Source organism: Ceratotherium simum, chromosome 1, assembly GCF_057802395.1.
Source record: "Ceratotherium simum simum isolate JZ-2026a chromosome 1, ASM5780239v1, whole genome shotgun sequence".
NCBI lineage: Eukaryota > Metazoa > Chordata > Mammalia > Perissodactyla > Rhinocerotidae > Ceratotherium > Ceratotherium simum.
This window is the reverse complement of record NC_141900.1, coordinates 22,436,354-22,456,870: the sequence shown is the minus strand read 5'-3', so window position 1 is coordinate 22,456,870 and position 20,517 is coordinate 22,436,354. Positions and strand designations below refer to the sequence as shown.

The 20,517-nt window shown below is 40.9% G+C and overlaps 2 protein-coding genes across 5 annotated transcripts in view; one reads left to right on the top strand and one right to left on the bottom strand.

Annotated features, from left to right (window-relative positions):
- The window catches only part of GSAP (gamma-secretase activating protein), an 80,743-nt gene extending 71,611 nt beyond the window's left edge, over positions 1–9,132 (top strand). For all 4 annotated transcript variants that reach the window (XM_087442956.1, XM_087442883.1, XM_087443032.1 and 1 more), the window contains 5 exons: positions 4,426–4,545; positions 5,429–5,490; positions 7,045–7,146; positions 7,302–7,401; positions 8,358–9,132. In XM_087442956.1, the coding sequence (XP_087299082.1) occupies positions 4,426–4,545; positions 5,429–5,490; positions 7,045–7,146; positions 7,302–7,401; positions 8,358–8,449 (476 nt within the window). In that variant the 3' untranslated portion in view covers positions 8,450–9,132. The remainder of the gene's footprint in view (positions 1–4,425; positions 4,546–5,428; positions 5,491–7,044; positions 7,147–7,301; positions 7,402–8,357) is intronic.
- A 1,723-nt stretch (positions 9,133–10,855) lies between these two features.
- Positions 10,856–20,517, bottom strand: part of CCDC146 (coiled-coil domain containing 146) — a 108,894-nt gene continuing 99,232 nt past the window's right edge. The window contains exons 16-19 of the mRNA XM_087442813.1: positions 17,005–17,133; positions 16,318–16,455; positions 12,786–13,034; positions 10,856–11,403 (exon numbers count right to left, since the gene is read on the bottom strand). Of these exons, the coding sequence (XP_087298939.1) occupies positions 11,200–11,403; positions 12,786–13,034; positions 16,318–16,455; positions 17,005–17,133 (720 nt within the window). The 3' untranslated portion in view covers positions 10,856–11,199. The remainder of the gene's footprint in view (positions 11,404–12,785; positions 13,035–16,317; positions 16,456–17,004; positions 17,134–20,517) is intronic.

Below are 20,517 nucleotides of genomic sequence, written 5' to 3'. Positions count from 1 at the left end.
AGTTCAAGGATGAGACCTCCTGTGTGTGAGAAGTTGTGTGTCTGGTGTCACTGTGAGAGATGGGCCTGAGGTTGGTCTCTGCTGACCAGATCTCCCCCAATTATTGAACTCTACTGTAGCTTGTCAGTAACTGTGGGGAGCCTAGGCTGGTCCCCTGCAACTTTTTAGGATACTTTGAACCAGCGGAGCTGATTCAGGGAGATATTTCTCTGATGTCTTCAGGCCTAGTTTATCTGATGGAGAAAGTTAACATTCAGAAGGAAGTGGGTCTGACTGGGTGTCAGAAATTGAGCTGATTCTTATGTGCTTGGAAGCTAAAAGTTTTCCTTAGGATTTTGAAACAGGACCAAATCAGGCCTCAAAACATCCTTGGCACATGTGTATGCAGTCATTCATTTAATTGGTCATTTGTTCATTCAATCAACAAACATTTATTATTATTACATGCCAGGTACGGTGCTAAACCATTAGAGCAGTTACAAAAGTTGACAAAAGTCTGGTTGGGAAGATGTGCATATAAATTGGTATTCATTATAAGAAACAAATAAGCTCCTGTTTGCTATAAACTACCTGCCTTATGTTCATGACAGATAAGTTCTGAGGAGTGTTAAGCTTTATGATAGCTATCACTACATAATATGTATCAGCCAATTTTATTTAATCTATTAATTCCTGTACATCTCTCCATCCATCCATCCATCATTAATTCATTCCTTTATTTGTTCATTTTAAGCCAACATGTATGTGGTGCCCATTTTGTGCTTGATAATGTTCTAAGTACTTTACATAAATTAGCACATTTAATTTTCATAACACTCCTAAGTGGTAGGAGTTTAAGTTGAACCACATTAAACTGTCAATATCCAACCATTTTTTTGACCAACAAAAATTGTACTTTCATGTGGTTCCACTTAATATTATTCTCATTTTAGAGATGGTGAAATTGAGGCAGAAAGTTTAGGTAACTTGCCTAAAGTCATACAGCTATTAAGCAACAGAGCCAGTATTCAAATGTAGGCAGTCTGGCTCCAAAATCTGTGCTTTTAACTACTATTCTCTGCTGCCTCTTGAGTTTTATATTCCAATTGAATTATTTAATGCTGAAACATTGGCTATTTATGGGCCCTGAAAATCCCCACAGCACATTGCAGCTTCTCTGCATTTCTGATATATCTGATATGGTTTGGAATCCTCCTTGCTTTCTCTATCCGTACACCTTATTTTATAAGGTGTGCTTGTAGTGGGGTACAGAAGGAATCTCTTTTGACTTTGTAGAGATCTGAAGGTGACGATTCATGAGGAGAATGGATGGCTTTAAATTATCCCAATGAATGTGAACTGTGAGGTGTCCTCTAGAAAGAGTGAAGGGATTTCATGAAAAATATATATGGCTTTCTGGCTTAAATTCTTAATTATTTGTCACTAACACAAAAGACTTGGTAGAGGAATGGATTGTCACTTTCAGATTTGTTCACCATGGATGTTCAAGCTTCTTTTGTAAATAAATGAAACTGACTTACTGGGGACAATATTATACCTGGGAGATCATAGAAATCTTTTCTGTAGAACATCGTATTCCTTCACAGGGATGGATGAGGAGGGAAAACAGAAAAATGTTATCTCTAGTGATTGAGAGTTATTTAAGACTTAATGGCTTCTGTCCATGGATCAAGTAAGGAAGAGCAGTTTCTCTCTCCCTTTTTCTTCAATGTTTGTTTCCCTCGTGTGACATGGAAACAGAAGTGAAGCGATGCTGGATTGCGTGTGCGTGTGCATGTATGTGTAAATACAGGGCATTTTTTTGTGTACGTGTGTAAGTGCGCTTGCTTTCCAGGCCTGCTAGACTAGTGAGAACTATTTGAGTTCTAAGTGTCAGAAACTTGTAACCTGAATTGGTTAAAGAAAAAAGGGAATGAGGACCCCAAAAAGGAGGTCATGGTTTAGAGCTGGAGCGTTTGCAGTTTAAAAGGGACCGGTGTTTCCCTTGCTGGCTAGAGGAGGCCAGGAACCTGGAGGATGAGGACTCGAGTTGGCTGGAAAAGCTCTCTCTTTCAGAACCGATGCCTACTTTCAGCCAATTTGCTCTGTTGCTTAGAGCTGACATGCAGAGAGGAGGCCAAGAGTGGGCTATTGAATTTGGGATTGTGCCCTGGGGGTAGAGGATGCAGGGTCATTAGGGATCTTTAGGACATGGACACAGGGCTGAAGAAGGAATTTTGAATCCGAGAAATCTATAGGATCTATAACTTTTTATAAACTTTTCTTCAGAAATCATAACTTTTTTTTAATCCTGAGAAGAATGTCCAAATCCACTTGAAGAATCTCATGTTGTTGACTAGCTAATCAAGTCACTATTTTTTTTGGATTCAGGGAAGCTAGTGGACTCATCTCGTTGTCAGCCCATTAATATCTGCCGTGGGCAGAGTCTGCGGTTTATCTGACCCTTGACGTTGCCAGCACTCAGGACTCAAATCCCCCACTGCTCATGATTCATGTGCTCAGAGAAAACGCCATGATTTCTCTGAATCCAAGTCCCTGCTCTTTGGCTATCATTTCTTTGTTCATGGAAGGTCCTAATATTAGGCTATGAGTCCTTGCTGTTCCCCACCCACAACGGATTAGTTCCCAAGCGGGTACATGTTGCCATGCCTCTCCCATCCCTTCCCTCTCTCACTATCTCTGCCCTCATTATCTCTTGCACAGGTTTATGCACTAGCTTCCCAGCAGGTCCCCAGCCATCCTTTGCCTGTTGCCATTTTAATATTCCAAAAGTAAAACTCGAATCCTTTTTCCATTCTGCTCAAAAACTGTCAGGGCCTCCCCAAAGTTTACTAAATAATAAGTTCAGTCAGCATTCAACCCCTGTCACATGCACTCAGAGCACCCTGTACTTTTCTTCAAAGAAATGGCACATTTAAAAGATGTGTATTTATTTTTGTGATTATTTGGCTGTCTGTCTCCTCCATCAGACTGGAAGGTAGATGGGAGCAGCCATCCTGCCTGTTTCTCTCATTACTGTCCGCCCAGCCCCTCCCCTGGCGTGTGGAAGGGATTTGTTGAATGAAACCTTTCTAGCCTTACTTGCCATCATTCCTCTTGGACACCTGATTCCAACTCAAGGGGATCATTCAATCTTTTCTGAACGTGCACCATACTTTCTCATCTTTGGGCCTGTGTTCATATTGTTCCATTAACACCACTACCAGTTATTGAGGCAGGACAATGTTATGGGTAGAAGCCGAGGCTAAAATCCCACAGCCTGTGTTCAAATTTCGGCTCTGCCACTTACTATTTATAGGATCCTGTGCAGATCTCTTAGCTCCTGGGAATCTCGGTTTCTGCATTTATAAAGTGGGGATCACCTCATTGTGTTCTATGAGGACCAACTGAGCAGTGTGTAGACTGAAGGCCTCTGTACGTGTTGGTGTTAGCCACTCTGTTACACCACGTGCCAGGCTCTTCACAGACCGGCTCTAGTTCTCAGAGCAGCCCTGCGGAAAAGATGCTGGTGAGTCCATTTTCGGGATGAAGACACAGAGACTCAGAAAGGCTTAGTTACCTACACCCAGTAAGCAGCACACAGGACTCTAGCCTCGCTCTGCTCATGCCCAGCCTGGCTTTTTCTCCTGTCTCCACTCTGGTAGAGTCTGCTCTCACCTCATTCCCACTCACAGGGATTTCATTTACCCTTCAAAGCTCCTCTCACATGCCATCTTTTCCAAGAGGGCTTTTCTGAGTCTCTCCTGGCCTGATAGCTGCTATTCGCGTGGATGTTGTTCTTATCCTTTATTATTAATCGTGTACGTAGAGTGCTGGGTTTGTGAGTGTCTGAGTAGCCCTCCTCATAGAGACTTCAATTTGAGAGAGTGCCTTCCTCTCTATGAATTCCTGTAGATTTGCTACCAGACCATATCATTTTAATTCTTCTTTTCTATAGTTTAGTGCAAGTAGACCCCAAAAGCCTTTCTCTAGGGCATACCCAGAGATCAGACATATAAACTGTCCCTTTCTGGTGCAGATTTTGTCCCCTTCACCAAAATGGTGCTTGTCCATCAGCTCTTTATCCTGGGCACATGGGATTGAAGCTCTTCTGTTCATTTTTCTCTTTGGCCGTTTTACCGTAGAATCGCAAATCTTAAACTGTGAAACCATTTTTCATCGAGCAAGCCTTGCCCTCTTTTTGCCTGGGAAGGGATGCAAGGTGAAGGGAACACAAACTTACTGAGAACTGAGCCATATACCCAGCACAATACTTAGTTGTGATAACACCAAGAAGGAAACTTGGACCTTGTTTTCAAGGAGCGTTTATTTGACTCTGGGTGCTAAGCACTGACTAAGTGCTGTATTAACATTGCCAGATTCATTCCCTCTGGAAGGCTGGCCATGCTGCGCCACCGTGTTACCCTCCCGGATCTCTCCTCCTAGGTTTTCACACTCTGCACACGATCCTTGGCGTCCACTGTCTCCCGTTGCATAACCTGCTGCATTACATTGATAATGGAGTGTTGCTTCTCACAGAAACAGCTGTCACCAGGCTCATGAAAGGTAAGAGGCTCTGAGTTTGCCAGAGGCTGCTTCCAGTCTGAGCACCACCAGGACTGGCTCCATGGGTGTGCCGCCTGTGTGGGCACATAGGGCCTGCTGCCCTCAGAAGGGCCTCACGCTCGGTTTAATGCTCTGCATTAAATCTTGAAATTCTTAATATTTGAACAAGGGAATCCTCATTTTCGCTTTGCAATAGGCTCCACAAATTGTGCAGCTGGACCTGCTGAGGACAGATCATTTCCTGTAAGCATCCATTGGGCCAATTTAAAGGGCCTTAGCCCTTCAAGAGGCCCCAGAGGGCTTCTCAGTCCACACACAGCTATTAGATTCCTGTTCTGTGCAAGAGGGCACTTGAGGATAGGAGACTCTGAAGGCTCAATTTCTCAAGAAAATATCATGAAATGGCTGACTTTCAGCTGACTAACTCTGTCACCTCAAAGTTAGACTTGAAATGCAAGAAGAATTAATGAGAAATTCAGTGCTTATGTGAATTTAAACTTTAAATTAGGTCTGTACTGTAATCACTCTCACATTATTCAACTGTGGTATTTTATAGATGAGTTTCGTTAATTTATATTAAAGTATTTGCCATTCCGCAAGGTGCCTTCTGTTTTAAGTTAGCCTGTAAAATTGCTCTGTGACTGGCAGCGTGTTACAGAACCATGTCCCATGATATATACAAACAGCTTCATTAAAAAATCCCTTTTTATTGAGAGAGACACAAACTAAAATTTTCAAAGTCTTGTTAGACTTAGCTTGAAATATAAGGTTGGGACATGTATTATCAGGATGAACCACTGCAGTATTATTAGCTTGCTCAGGTATTAAAATGGAGATTTCTGGATTTTTTTTTCTTTTTTGCCAATTTCTAACTTTCTTATAGATCTGGACAATACAGAGAAAAATGAAAAACTAAAATTCAGCATCATTGTGCGACTTCCTCCGGTAATCCTGAATTATGTTTTATTTTCTCCCTAAGCCTTGGCATAAACCTCCTTCCATTTCTTCTTACAAGGAGAGCATTTACTTGCTTTGGGCTAAAGTCAATTGAATTGTTTCACTTTTCAGCCCTTTCCAAGCAATCCCATCCATCCCCACCCCTCTGTTGGCTGCTCCCGCTGGGCCTACAGAGTGCTTGCTCCGCTGGCTTTGTAATGCCTTGGCACAGCCCACCTAGAACATTTAGCCATTTTCTCCTCTTAGGAAACCACACTAATATTTACATCTGTGAGTCTGAGGGGAAACATGTGCTTTTGGCATTTAAACTGATAAGAAATTTAAACACAGGTGAGGTCAGAAGGTTCTGGAACTGCATTTCCTCCCACTATCGTTTCTACCATGGCAGGAAAACATTGCTGAGTCGAAGGAAGAACAAGAAACATGAAGGAAAAGGTTATAGAGGCACTCTTTGTTTCTGTGGGGGATATTAGCTCTCTGAGTCAGAAATACTATGAAAATATGAAATTCCACAGCAAGGTCTTCAGAGCCCCTGACTGCGAACTTCCTGACCTTGAGAGCCTCGGCCAGCGCTGTGTGCTGTTTACATACCTTGACACAGCGCTCGTATCTCTGGCACAGTCCTCCCACGAAGGGATGTTGTTGCCTTTCTGGACCTAATTGTCTTGCTTTGTAACACCCGCTCTCACTCATGGGTTTACTGAAGCAAAGGCAAGAATGGAAAACAAAGCATATTTTCCATGGCTAGGTCTCTCGGATGAATGTCCCTGAACATTTAGTTTGGTCTCCAAATTTGATTTTTTTGCCTCCTACCTTTAGGGAATTAAAATTTTCTGGGCAAGACATGGGCAAAGAAGTGGATATAAACATACCTACAACCTGTAGTTTCCTATCAAAATATCACTTAGAGTTGGCATGCAGATACCCAGTTTTGAAGAGTAGCAGATGAACTCCATTTCAGAAGAGTTTGGCAACATCAGTGTATCAACTGCTTTTACCTCAGGATTGCATTTAAGGGAGTATTTATTCAACATTCAGAAGCATACCTCATAGGAAATGGCCTTTCTTGAAGGTCATTAACCATAGAGGGCCTGTCTTTAGACTAACTAGCTACTTTGGAATAATACCTTTAAAATTATGAATAGATATGAGATACATTTACTTAATGCAATGTGAGCTATATTCTCCTATTTTTTCCATCCTTTTATTTTCTTTATTGACTTTGTTTTTTAGAGTAGTTTTAGGTTCACAGCAAAATTATGTGGAAGGTACAGAGATTTCCCATGCACCCCCTGCCCTCACACATGCACAGCCTCCCCCATTATCAACATTCCCACTAGAGGGTGTATTTGTTACAATTGACGAACCTGCACCGACACATCATAATCACCTGAAGTCCATATTAGGCTTCACTCTTGGTGTTGTTCATTCTATGAGTTTGGACAAATGTATAATGAGATGCATCCATCATTATAGTATCATACAGGGTATTTTCACTGTCCTAAAAATCCTCCTCTACATATTTTTCAATTTGTATAACAGCTCATTGGTCAGAAGATCTGTCGACTTTGGGATCATCCCATGAGTTCTAACATTATTTCACGGAACCATGTGAAGCGACTGCTTCAGAACTATAAGAAACAGGTGAGTCAGTGTGAAAGCACAACCCAACTAAATGTTTTTTGGATCCTATTTGCCCATTTCAACATATCCATATGGACAGCAATTGTAGTTCTTATCATTTTAAGTTTGTGCTTGATTTGGAGAGTCAACTGACACCAGAGTGGTTTCTCTTTTAGCCTCGGAGTTCTGTGATTGACAAGTCGTCATGCAGTGTAGAATTTCTGCCTCTGAACTACTTCATTGAAATCCTGACAGATATAGAATCCTCCAGTCAAGGTAATGCATGCCTCTGCTCTCCCGTGTTCCTGCTTTTCCCTTGACACATCAGTCAGTCCCTATTCACTTCTGTGTATCCTTTTCTTTCCAAATTATCCCCTACTTCTAAGTAGGTCCTTATCGCAATTGTTTTTTTTTTTTTTTTTTTAAAGATTTTATTTATTTATTTTTTCCCCCCAAAGCCCCAGTAGATAGTTGTGTGTCATAGCTGCACATCCTTCTAGTTGCTGTATGTGGGACGCGGCCTCAGCATGGCCAGAGAAGCAGCGCGTCGGTGCGAGCCCGGAATCCGAACCCGGGTCGCCAGCAGTGGAGCGCGCTCACTTAACCACCAAGCCACGGGGCCGGCCCCGCAATTGGTTTTAATTAGCAATACACAATTTACTATCTAGAGTAAATTACCAAAGGAATAATCAGCTTTGAGGTCTTAAAAGGGCTTAAGAGGTTGAAAACCCTTTTGGTTGATGCCAATGACCTTTCTTTGTGCTGAGGTTTAATAAATTTTAACAACACATTCTCAGAATAATATATTTTACTAAAATATAAAATAATTATGGGCCGGCCCCGTGACTTAGCAGTTAAGTGCATGCACTCCGCTACTGGCGGCCTGGGTTTGGATCCCAGGCGCGCACTGATGCACCGTTTCTCCAGCCATGCTGAGGCCGCGTCCCACATACAGCAACTAGAAGGATGTACAACTATGATATACAACTATCTACTAGGGGTTTGGGGATAAAAAAGGAGGAGGATTGGCAATAGATGTTAGCTCAGAGCCGGTCTTCCTCAGCAAAAAGAGGAGGATTGGCATGGATGTTAGCTCAGGGCTAATCTTCCTCACAAAAAATAAAAATAAAAAAAAATAAAAAAATAATTATGATTTCAATGAGCTGTGGGCACATTGTTATCAATGTTCTGTGGCTTCATAGTAACTCTTTTCTCTCTTCCTTTTTTTCTAGTTCTGTATTCTTTTGAAGGACATGACAATGTGGATGCGAAATTTGTAGAGGAAGCAGCTCTGAAGCACACCACAATGCTTTTAGGCTTATAAAAGAGAAAATGCAGTTATATCAGCTTCTGGTATTTTAATCTTGCTCATTAGCTCTACTTCTTTTGAGAATTCTTTAGCAATATTTGAAATCGGTACCCCAAACCAGAGTACATTGTTGAGCCATCTGAATCTCAGTTCAGTACTTGTTCAGACAAAACTAGACTGCGGTACCTCATCCCAGTTTTGCACAGCAAGTGAGCAATCAGGTGTAGAGAGATGACAAACAGTCTGGGGAGGATGCAGTGGCATAAATGATGCCCCTCCTAGTGGCTTACCTTCCTAGTGCTTCACAGGCCAAAAGCCGGCTTCTGTTGCACTCTGAAATAAAATATGCTTAAAAATGTAGGGAACAGTGCTTAGAAAAACAAAAACTAGATGTGTCATTGAAAATAACATATGACAAGTGGAAAAATTAAATGTTGCATAAAAACTGTATTTGGAAAGGGGATACTTTTTGAAAAACTGAATTTGAACTAAGTCAAATCTGCTATTTCCAGTATAGAATAATTTGTAACATACAGCAATTTGTACATACAGTATTTAGAGTAGGATTTGTCTTTGTGATGGTTCGGATGGGACTGGATTTAATATTTTTAAACTTTTTTTATATTTATAAAAGTTTGATTTCTTAATATCTTGTCATTAAAAAAAAAAACAAACAGGAAGTTTTGGCCTGACTTTTTTGTTCTTGGAGCGTAGCCTTTTTATTCCATGCAGGAATCACGAGTCCGTGAACTGTCTCTTCAAAGGCCCCCGTGACACGGAACTAATTCTTTTTTTTTTTTCCTCTCTCTTCTACAGTGACTTCATTCTGACCTGTAAATACAGTTGCTGCCTGGGGTCAGCCTGTCACCCTTTGCTTTTCTCTCTTCACACTGTTTCTCTTAGTGAACTTGTGAAATTTTAATGGTTATAAATATTACTAGCTGGTATAATAATTCAACTTCTTTTCTAAAATCATTATTATGTTCTAAAAATTGTCCTCTCCTATAGAATTTCCCTTTTTGGTCAAATACTTCATGGTCACTGAGGCTTAAAATCTTGGAGCCATATCAGCAAGGCAGTGCTGATTTTTTCTCTTGATAAGGTCATTATTTTTCATTCCCTACCCTTTTCACATCTGGGTTGTTTCAGTTGCTTTTTGAAGTCTAATTCATCTGACTTATATTTGAGATAAACATTAGTTTGATCCTGTCACTCTGCTCATAATTCTTCAGTAATTTACCATTCATTACAGGATAAAATCCAAACTCTTGGACATTCAAGGTCTCCCAAATCCCGACCTAAAACAATTTCCCGATACAAACATTCTGTTCCAGACAGGCCGTTCCCTGGGCCTTGAACCCAGCTTTTGTCTTCTTACTTCCAAGCCTTGCTCAGGCTCTGTTCCCCACCTGGAATCCCCTCTCCACCTACTGAAATCTTGTTTATGCTTAAGGGCCAGATGAAACGTTCTGTCTCACCGTGGTCCTTGGCCATTCCAGCACACAGTGGCACCTTCTCCTCTGAACCCAGTAGCACACGTTGTAATATTTAAACATATGATCACTAATTGCTACGACACAGGAGCTGTTTTGAAGCATGCAGTATTTCTTTGTATTAACCACACAGCTTATGTGGTGTTACTCATCATAGGCACTCCCATGTAATTGCTTTTGAATAGGTTCACAAAGCAATCAGGTTAGATTCAGGACTTGTAGACTGAGAATGAGCTTAAATTTCCCTCCAATCTGGCAGGCTGGGGGCTTGGAACAGATTTTGTTTGATTTAGCAAAATAAAGGAATATGATATTTCTCACTCCCAGAGTTGTGAAATAAAATTCATAACTGATACCAGTATGAAATAAAGACAGTTTGAGCATATTAATGAATGTAAAATCACAGGTTTCAAATCTACTTGTGTATTTTTATACATGAGAACATATAAAAACAGAGTTAGGAAAATATACTTGGGTGAAATGCAATAAAATTAGAGTAATGAAATAAGTGGAAGTGGCCTCATTTTCAACTCTTTCACATGCAAAGTTACAAATATTTTCAGTGAAATTTTGAAAAATCTGGAATCAGAACTTAGAATAATCATGAGTTTATTTGCATATAACATTGCGAAAAATTTAGATTTATAAGAAAGATAAATTAGGGCATAATTATTTTTGTAGCAAAAAGATTCTTGTAAAAAGAATCACCATAACATTACTTTAAAAATGAAAAGCTTCCCTATTACTTTTTACTTGATTTAGCTTTACCACTATTAACTTCAAAGGCAACCATTTATTGAACAGAGTTATGCCCCTGGGATACTTGGGATATTTTCCTTTTCAAACAATCGTTCTTTCTCTTTCAAGTGAGTAGATTGAACAGTATTTGCTTTTTTTTCCTTTAATAAACAGAGACAACGCTGCCAATTTCTGTACTTCATTGAAAACTGATTTATTTTTATTGCATTTTTATAGCACCTGGCCTACTGTATATTTCTGAAAGGTAGTCAATATATAGAGTGAAAAAGAAAGAAATGAGCAATGCAAATATCTGCTTTGATGTAACTGTAGGACAATTCTACGTCCTCAACCTCAGGTAAAATGTGGTAGTTGGTGAGTGTCAAAGGACGCCATGTTGTTCTCCATCATTGGTTAATTGTGGATACTGTATTTGTCTGTAGTTTGGAGCTATTATGCTGACATTTTCCAGCTGTGGAGATGAGGCAGCCTGGCTGAAGCATCTCCTTGAGAAGCCTAGATTGGTTCACATACTCAAATTTCAATTGGCTTTATAACGGGTTTCCTTATGTGCCTCATATTGGCCCCAGGTTCACTGGGCTTAAAAGGAGCCAAAGCGCCGTAAGGTTTCGGCACAGGAAGAGTGGCCTCTGCCTCTGGGATGTAGGCATTTGGACGCGGCTCTGCAGTCGTGTAAACACCATTGGGCAGCTGGCGATTATCTGCTTCCAAGAACTCCTGCAAAGAATGATTTTTCCTTTTCAGTTTTCTGAAAACTCGGGTGAAGTCACTTCATCCTCAGGCCCCAACAGACACAGATGGGGTCTGAGCAGCCTTAGACTGTGCTGGCCAATGTTCCCCAAAGGGATGGGAGGGTATGAGGGTGGAGTCACCACACACACACACACACGCACGCACGCACGCACGCGCGTTCCATCTCATTGGAATGACCCGTGTTGCTCAAGCATCATTCTGTTCCTGGGGTTTGGGGTTTACCAGAAACTGGTTGGTGGGTCCTGAATTCACTATATTCCAACCTCAATATCTTTCATCAAGCAGTAATTATTTCCATGTTTTTGAGAAAGGCAGGACAATCTATTTGCTTTGGTAAGTCATTGGTGAGCCAATGTTACAAAGGAAGAGAGAAGGAGTAAAGTAGAACCAGAGGAGAGGCGTATTCAGCGGCGTGCTTTGAGCCTCAAGGTCCTCAAGACTCTGCCTGTGCCACTGGAAAATAGAGGACCCCTGATCGCATTAAAAGGAATTCTTAATAATGGAGACAAGTAAATGACACTTGGGACACCATAAGTAAAATCTGAATGCCTTAAAAAATATAGTCCCAGGCAATGTGGGAATTACAAATTAGCCCCTGTACTCGGGTATTCCTAGCATGTGTTTGGAATGCATCTTGTTCTTGGATTAGGGAGTGAATAGTGATCCTTTTGGGATGTCTACTTGACAGTCTGAGAGAGAGTTGTAGGTCCCCAAGATGTAGTCTCCTTAGAAAGAGATGCCTAATTCCATTCTAAGACTATTGAAAGGTCCTGGGAGTAGGCAGAAGAACTGGCACCCAGCTTGCAGGTGGAGTCAGTGGTAGACCTAGACTTAGACCAGTAGTGGGAGAAGAAAGGGGTGGCATTGAGGCTTATGATACACACCAAGTGCAGAGTCTGCAGAAGGCTATGACAACCATAGTATGCTGGAGGCCTCACAATATGCTGTGGCGGCCATAGCAGACGGACATGAAAGAGTAAGACGCGGTCTGACCAGGGGTGCGAAGACAGAGATTGGAGACCTATGGATAAAACCAATGCCAACCTGGTCTTTGCCATGCCAGTGGGAGGTGACAGTGTTCAGCCACAGCAGCCCAGGACATAAGACTGTGGGGTGGGACTCGGTGCCTGCCAAGTGTTCTCTGGGGAATATTCTGGCACTTTGGACTGTTGTACTTTGACCTGTCTACATAATATCTTAAAAAAACAAAAGTTCTTTCTATTGAATGTTGGGACTATGTGTGTGGTAAAGTGGGAAATTTTTCACATATTTTGGGCGGATTGAAACCCCTGACAACAGCCCTTCCTGGCACACTTTGCAGGTGCAATATGGAAGGCAAAGCTTACCTTAGACTTTTCAGCGATGGCCAAGGCATACATTTCTTCATCTCGAAGTACCTTCAACCATTCTCTCTCAATCTCTTTGTTGAGTGGCAGACCCTTTTCTATCCTGGAATTGCAAGAGAAGATGAAGTCTTCTTTCTCCCTGACTTCCTTTTGGAGTTCAATGGCCAGAGCTTGTTTCATGGACAGCTCGGCAACAAGAGCCATCATTTTTTCAGTAGCATCTTTGATCTTCTTCCGGTAGCTGTTCATCTAGAATTAAAGAACCCAAGGCTTAGCATATGTGTACATTCCATGAAGAGTTGAAGAAAATGGCAGGCTTCTGGCTGTGTATAGTGGTGGGGGCATTCTTGCCTGAAGGAAGGAGGGTTTTAAGTGGGAGTTTATAGAAAACAAGAATTGGAGGATACCTCAGAGATTGAGCCCAACACCTTGGCTATGTAAATAAGGACAAAGAGGGAAAAGAAAGAGATCTGTTCATCTAGTTACCGGATTTCCAAGTGGATAGTGTTGAAGGGAATAGTTTAATCTCTCTTTTGTCTAAGGGGTGATAAGAAGAGGGGGAAAATGTGTTCTTGATGTCAAAGTTCTGACCTAGTTTTGCCATGTTATTAATTTGTCACTTATCCAGCAGAAAAAAAATCTGGTAGAACAAAAACTATATTTAAAAGTTACTCTTTACTTATATAATTAGCAGAGATCCTGCATCTGAAGTGATTTTTAATGGAAAGTATCACACCTCAAAGTGTTTGTATTATTGATCTAATTTGTGGGATTCATCATTATTAGGTCAAAAGCAAGCATGAGCTGAACTGGGCAAAATCTGGCCAATAATTTGAAATTAAATGTTCCTGGTCGTGTGTGTGTTTACCATTTCACATCAGCTATTTATCATCAAAGAGTTAAGAGATAGGACTAAGTAGAATAATTGATTTTAAAGGAAAGAAAAGATGTAAACTTGGAATTAGTGCTGCCTGTAGGCATCCTGGCCCAAGGCACAGCCTTCCAGTGGGGCTGTTGCCAGGGAGGGGCAGTTAGTGGTGGTTCCTTCCACCTGCCAACACTCTCTGTCCTGTCACCTTGCTTTGTTTCTTCATATCCTATTTCACTACTGACATTATACATGTATTTGGCTACTTGGTTATCGTCTCTCATCCCACAAGGATGTACTCTTCATGAGGACAAGGACTGTTTGTTTTATTCATATTCCCAGAGTCCAGGAAGGTGCTTGAACATAGGAGGCACCAAACACAACTAAATTAAATGTTTGTTGAATGAAAGAATGGATAAATTCTTAGTTTGTTTTAATCCTTCAGTCCTTTGAACGAGGGTAAATTGAGACACAAATATGAGTTTCCAAAAACTACACCTGACCTTGAAACACTTTCCTCTCCTAATCAAGCATACACTAGTCTATCTGTACATTTGCTTAGAGAAATGTTGCTACTCGTGATTTACCTGCCTCTGACAATGTAGTGACTGATTATATAAACCAACTTTGTCTCCTTAAGAGAATATGGAATATAAATTTGTATAACTCTTCTATGCTGCACTAATTTTGGGGAAGAATACATTGAATAAAAATGACTACCATTTAAAGCTTTAATGATGAGTCATTATCTCTATCTGAAATTTCATTAATTAATTAGCCATTGCACACTTGAGTGTGTGTGTGTGTGTGTGTATAACTAGCTAAGCTCCCTTCTCCATAAATCAAAGAAAGGATGGTGTTATTCTGGGTTCTTGAAATCTTGGCTAAGATTTCCCATTTTCTCTTCATTTGCGAAGCTTGCAAGAGGAGCCTTCAGCTCTCTAGGTAAGATGAGAGACTTGAGACAAGCATTCTTGTTGAGCCCCCAGCAGAAGGGGCCAGACCATGCTCGACTATGTAGTGCTTGCAACAGCTTCAGCTGATATCACACCCATTTCACGGATCAGGAAACTCAGTTTTAAGATCATTTATGTATCTTTCTCAGGGTCATTTGCTAGTATTGGTAAATCACAGGTCTGGGATCTGAATGTCTTTCTACCTTCCAGCTCTGCCTACTATGAAGAGATGATCATTTTAAATGGAAAAGGAAAAAAAACAAACAAAAACAGAGAGCATGGAAGGTGGGGAAAGGTAGGGGGAGAGAGATCACTAGGATGGGACTTAGCTATGCTGGAGCCTTCCTGGCCACGGGAACAGGAAGGGCCCCAGAGCCACTGTTTGCATTTCTCTAGCATCACAGCTGACTTCCAGAGAGACTTTGCCATCAGCTTTGACAAGCCAGCCCTCAGGGAAAACTGACTTCCCTCAAAGAAAAGGACATTCTTTTTGCAAAAGGAAGGAAGGCAACCTCTAAAGAAACATTGGACATGCTAAATCAAAGTTCATGAGCCTAAAAAAGTCTTAAAATTTCTCATTTTATGAGGTGAAGTGGTGAATTGCACAACACGGCTGAACTGATCAGTCTGTTAATGGAAGTCATCAGAGCAGAAGTGTAAAAGCCAAATAAAAATGGCAAAGGAGGCTTGAGATTTACAATAATTTCCTATTTATTTAGTGTGCCAGAACTGTTTCTAGAATGGAACTGTTTACTTAAATGTCTTTCTAGAGTTTAGTACATGCTAGGCATTGGGGAAACGAAGAAGAATGGGGAACAGTTGCTGCCCTCAGGAGCCCACAGTCGGGGTTGTGGGTGTTACCATTATCTATGTTCCTATCTGTCTTCCCCACTAGACGGTGTGGACAACGCGTCCCTTCCTCTTTGGTTCTTCCCTCATGCCTAGTGTGAGGGGAGCACAGAGCAGGTTCAGTAACTATTGCTGACTAAAATCCCTGTGCTGTCACAGTGGGATGCTCAAGGGGCCACAAAGGGCAGGTGAGCATGAGATTTAGGGCAAGGTCCTGCTGCGCCTGAATCACCAGGCTCCGTCCTACTGGCTGCTCCTTGCAGTGTAGTTTCTGGCAGTCTCAGCCTGACCCTGTAGCTTTGAATCAGCAGTCCCAGTATTTTAGGCTTATGAAATTAGGAAGCTCCATGTTGCTGGCCTTTGCTCCCTAGTGGGGCCTGGCGGTGGCTCCACCCCATGCTGTAACAGGCCCAGGTGTTGTGTGACTGCTGTTCTCTTTAACGGTCCCCTTCCATTTCTGGGTTCTGGCCGAGTTCTGGATTGGGGCAGTTCCCATGCAGACCGCTGGATAAGTGGGGCCCTCCATTCACAAGGAACTAGAAAGGATTTAACTTGGCATGTGAAATATAAAGATAATAATTGTCATATTTGAGTAGGTGCCCTGTTAAGTGAAACTTGTATACCGTCATTGCAAAGCTTAGGTTTTCCCACTACAAAGTGAATTCATTCGGGAAACAAGACTGAAACTTATTTTGGATAATTCTCTGAGTCTTCTTTACATTTACAATTTTACATCTTTACGTATCTCTAGTCATAAAGCCTAGTCTCTCCAGTGCTTCTCAGTAAATAAAGAGTCTGTGTAAATGACAGGTAATAAAAGAGTAAGTGCAGAGGAGAGAAGGCAGGGTCTCGGGCAGACCTTCTTGGCTAAGAGCAGTGTGTCCTGCTTGCAGGCCTGAGTTTTGCTGCAGAGCCTGTCCGTGAGCCGGGAGACCTCTTCATAGATGAAATCCTTCTCCAGTAACTTCTCCTCCTTCTTGGCCAGCTGTAGTTCCAGCTATGGTCAAAAACAATTTCAATAGGAAGGAAAACAAAGAAGTCATGCAAGTCAAAATCTTCTTTCCTAATTACAGCACTATTTTTCCCTCTTAATGAAGACATATTGCTTTTGCAATTGCCAAGACATGTCTAGAAAGTCTTTAGAGCTGGGCTAAGTCAAGACTTCCCCTGCCCCAGCCCCCTCCAGCTCTGGGAGTCCTTCCGCCCCATGATTGAGAAAGGCCCTCTCAGCTCCACCTAGCTTCCGTGTTGCGATTCCTCTGATATGCTCCCATCAGGAAGACACATTAATCCATTCAAGATGCCCAAATTGCTCCTTTGGGCTATGAGACAAAGGTGGGCATCTTGAAACTACTTAATTTTTGTTTCCTTTGGCAAGCATCTAAAGTCAAGCTTGTTTTGTTACTAGATTACAATGAAAGGACTATGTTAGTGGCTAGAATAATGAGGGAGAAATCTGTTTGCCTAACGTGAAACAGTACCACAGACATCTATGACACTGATCAACAAGGGGCTAACAGATGCTATTTTAAAAAAGAATATTTACCGCATCAATTTTTTTGATCATTTCCTCTTCGGTCATATCTTTCCCTGGAAGGAAGCGGGTTCTGTTCTTACCCTCAGGATTTACAAACTGTTTCTCCAGGTCTTGTATTTTGTCTGTACACTGTGAAAACTATTAAACAAGAAAGAAACATTAACTTCATTCTTTTTGTGTGTGTGTGTGAGGAGATCAGCCCTGTGCTAATATCTGCCAATCCTCCTCTTTTTTTGCTGAGGAAGACTGGCCCTGGGCTAACATCCGTGCCCATCTTTCTCTACTTTATATGGGACGCCACCACAGCATGGCTTGCCAAGCAGTGCATCAGTGTGCGCCCGGGATCCGAACCGGTGAACCCTGGGCCGCTGCAGCAGAGCACGTGCACTTAACTGCTTGCGCCACTGGGCCGGCCCCAAGAAACATTAACTTTAAAACTAACTCTCTTGCTCAGTAAATCTTAAAATCACATAGCCCAGGGTCTTTAGAGTCTTTGAGTAGGACCAACCCAGGCCAGGGTGGGAGAGAACTCTTAGCACCCCATCCACTGGGACTTTTCGTTAAGCAATGTTTCTGCTCACTCATGGTACTGTGAGGATGATGCCAGTAACTGAGCCTTCAAGGCAAGGCAGTGGCTTCTGAGTCATCACAGCAAAAGCTGATTTTACAGCAGTCCTCCGATGACTTCCCATTTCATGTTATCCTCATGGGATGCTGTGTGCTTACAGAGCTCAAACTATACAGACTTGACCTCTTTAATGCAGGTTGTTTCAGAGGCCAGAGTAGACATCATACGAGTTATACAACATACTAGACTCCAGTTTAAAACCCTTTGCTGGCTTAATGGCTTCCAAAAGAAGAATAAAGTTTTTAATTACTAGGTCAACACAATGTACAGTCTGTGAGGAATAGCTTGAACTATTTATATCTTTTTTTTTGCTAAACATCTAATATAATGTTTTATATATTTTTATTTATTTTATTTGTGTATAAATATATCAACTACATTTGTTGAATCAATGAGACTTTGGAGGTAGATGAAGAAATAAGGCAACTCCCAAGTAGGAGTGGCAGCCTCTTAGTTTTTGTTTTCTAGGGAGAGATGTGGAACACAGTGAAAATCAAGAGTTATCATTTTCAGCTTTTCTACTGAAAACCTGTATAGTCTCAGGCAAATCATTTATCTTCTCTAAAACTTAGTTTCCTCAACTGTCAAATGGGAAGATAAGACCCCGAGTTATGGGATTGATTCGTTAAATGAGATAATATATTTAAAGTACTTTACAACATGTCCAAGAGTGTTACAGGTAGAATTTAAAATTTTTAATTTACACTTCTCCTCCTGACAAAAAGAATTTTAAATGGTGACATAAATAATTTAATTTTTTTCTTTTTCTCCTCCCTTTCCACTCTCCATAATTGGATGCCCTTAATATGGAGTTAAAGTATACATATATATGTAATTAAGCATTTGTTGTATTTATTTTTAACAACACCTAATGTTTCCTTTTCTTAATTAGGAAATGAATAAGAAACAAAAATATGGTGCTTGCTTACCAAAGTGGTGCCTTGACTGATCTTATTTCCCCATGGGCCTTTGAGGAAAAACTGTTTATTTTTTCTACATAAAATAGTGTTCTTGTGTCCTAAGATAGTTCGCTTCAAGATCCCTGAAAGGAGCTATAAGTACAAGCACTAGGAAAATATGACTCATGATAATCCTTGGATTAGACTGTTGGACGATTAAAAACTGTTTCAAACAACTGAAAAAAAATGCAAACCTTAAGAAAATTCCAAAAATGATGCAAAAAATGGGAAGACTTTGGGGGAAAAAACACAAAACACTGCAGCTGTCACAAATAACAGGATATGACAGGGATCTGGCACTGCAGGGCAGGGTAAAAAACGGCTTTCCCGAAGCTCAAAATTTCACATCATGTCCTTCAAAGGGCCCACGTAATTAGTGCTGAGTAGACAATTAAATAATTAAGTGCAGTTTGAAGAATAATGGGAAACTTCCTATTTAACTGCTCTTAAGCTTAGAACTAACCCTGGTAGAAGTAACTGGTGATAACACGTAGTCCTTCTGTCTCAGTTCATGCGCAGTTAGAATGGTCTAGGCTCACATCACAGGGCATACTCTCATTAAATGCATAATATTTTCCTCTTGGGGAAACTGAATTCATATTTCACATTGGAGAACTGGTTTTATATAATGAAATTCTAAGTATATTATTTTAAGAACAATTAATTTTATCCATTGAATAGAAGTATTGATTTGCATTTAACACAAATAAAATGCTTACATAATAGAGAGTGAATTTTTCTGTTGTGGATCTTATTGAATTTAAAGTCCTTTTGTTCGGCTGGGCATCTTGATAGTTTAGTACGGGCAAAGATGGCCCTGAAACTGTGTTTTGGAAAAGAGCTGGAGAGAGTCAAATTATTCTGTAAAATGAAGTGAGACAAGTATGGAGTGCCTGGGGGGCCATCTGGGATGGTAAGGCTGTGGAGGGAAGATGGGAGGTGAAAGATGGAAAGACAAGCCAGTGAAATGGAGCGAGGCTAGGGTGCTGCATGATACACCCGGGGGACTGTCTCCAGTGATGGAGTGGCCCTACAGAACTTTGAAGGGCATGGATGTCTGATATTTAATTTGAAGTTCTTTGCATTTCTGTAATGTATGCCCTCACACTGTTGACCCACATCTTCAGTTAAGTCAGTGTACAGACAAAGGCCTTGCATGAATGGTCTTGGTAGGTGTAGGCTGAAGAAAAAGCGAGTCACGAGTCTGCACTGATGTGGCACAGAAGTGCCAATGAACCACTCATTGGACGTAGGAGTCTGAGCCACAGGAATCCTGGGGAGGCTATCTGGGGGACCTGTGGGATGCTGGGGGGATGTTCCAGCTGATCCATCTAAATCAGAGCTACACTTATTGAAGAAGTGAACGGGAGAACTTATGGCTAAAAAAACAAAGGCTGGAATCAGAACCTTGGCATATTTGTGCAAAATGAAAGATCCTATCATCTATATAGCATATATGCAATCAAATGGCATAAAATATGAAAGTAGACTCATCATCTAGTTACAAAGTCTTATGAATCCCCATGACATGATTAAACAAAAAAAGCAGCACCCAAAACTCTGTCTACAGCACGAGATAATGTAAACCATTTACTGGTACACCTAGAAAAAGACTGGAAGGATCTCTTCCAGATTTCTGATCATTTTGATAGTGATTATATCTTGGGGGTAGAATTTTATTTTCTTCTTTAAAATCTTTGTATTTTTTCACAACTTCCTTAACTGAACATGCCTTAATTTCATAATCAGAAAAAATTTGAAAGCAAATCTGACATTTTAGAAAATATGTTGTAGGTTAAAATTTGTTCTTGCTACGTTGAGTCAATGGAAAAAAGTTTAGGCCATAAATGTTTTAGTTTACTTTTTTCTTCTGTTTTCATGAAGGGAAAAAATGCAATTATTACATGTGAAGAAAGTAGCTTTATATTCACATTT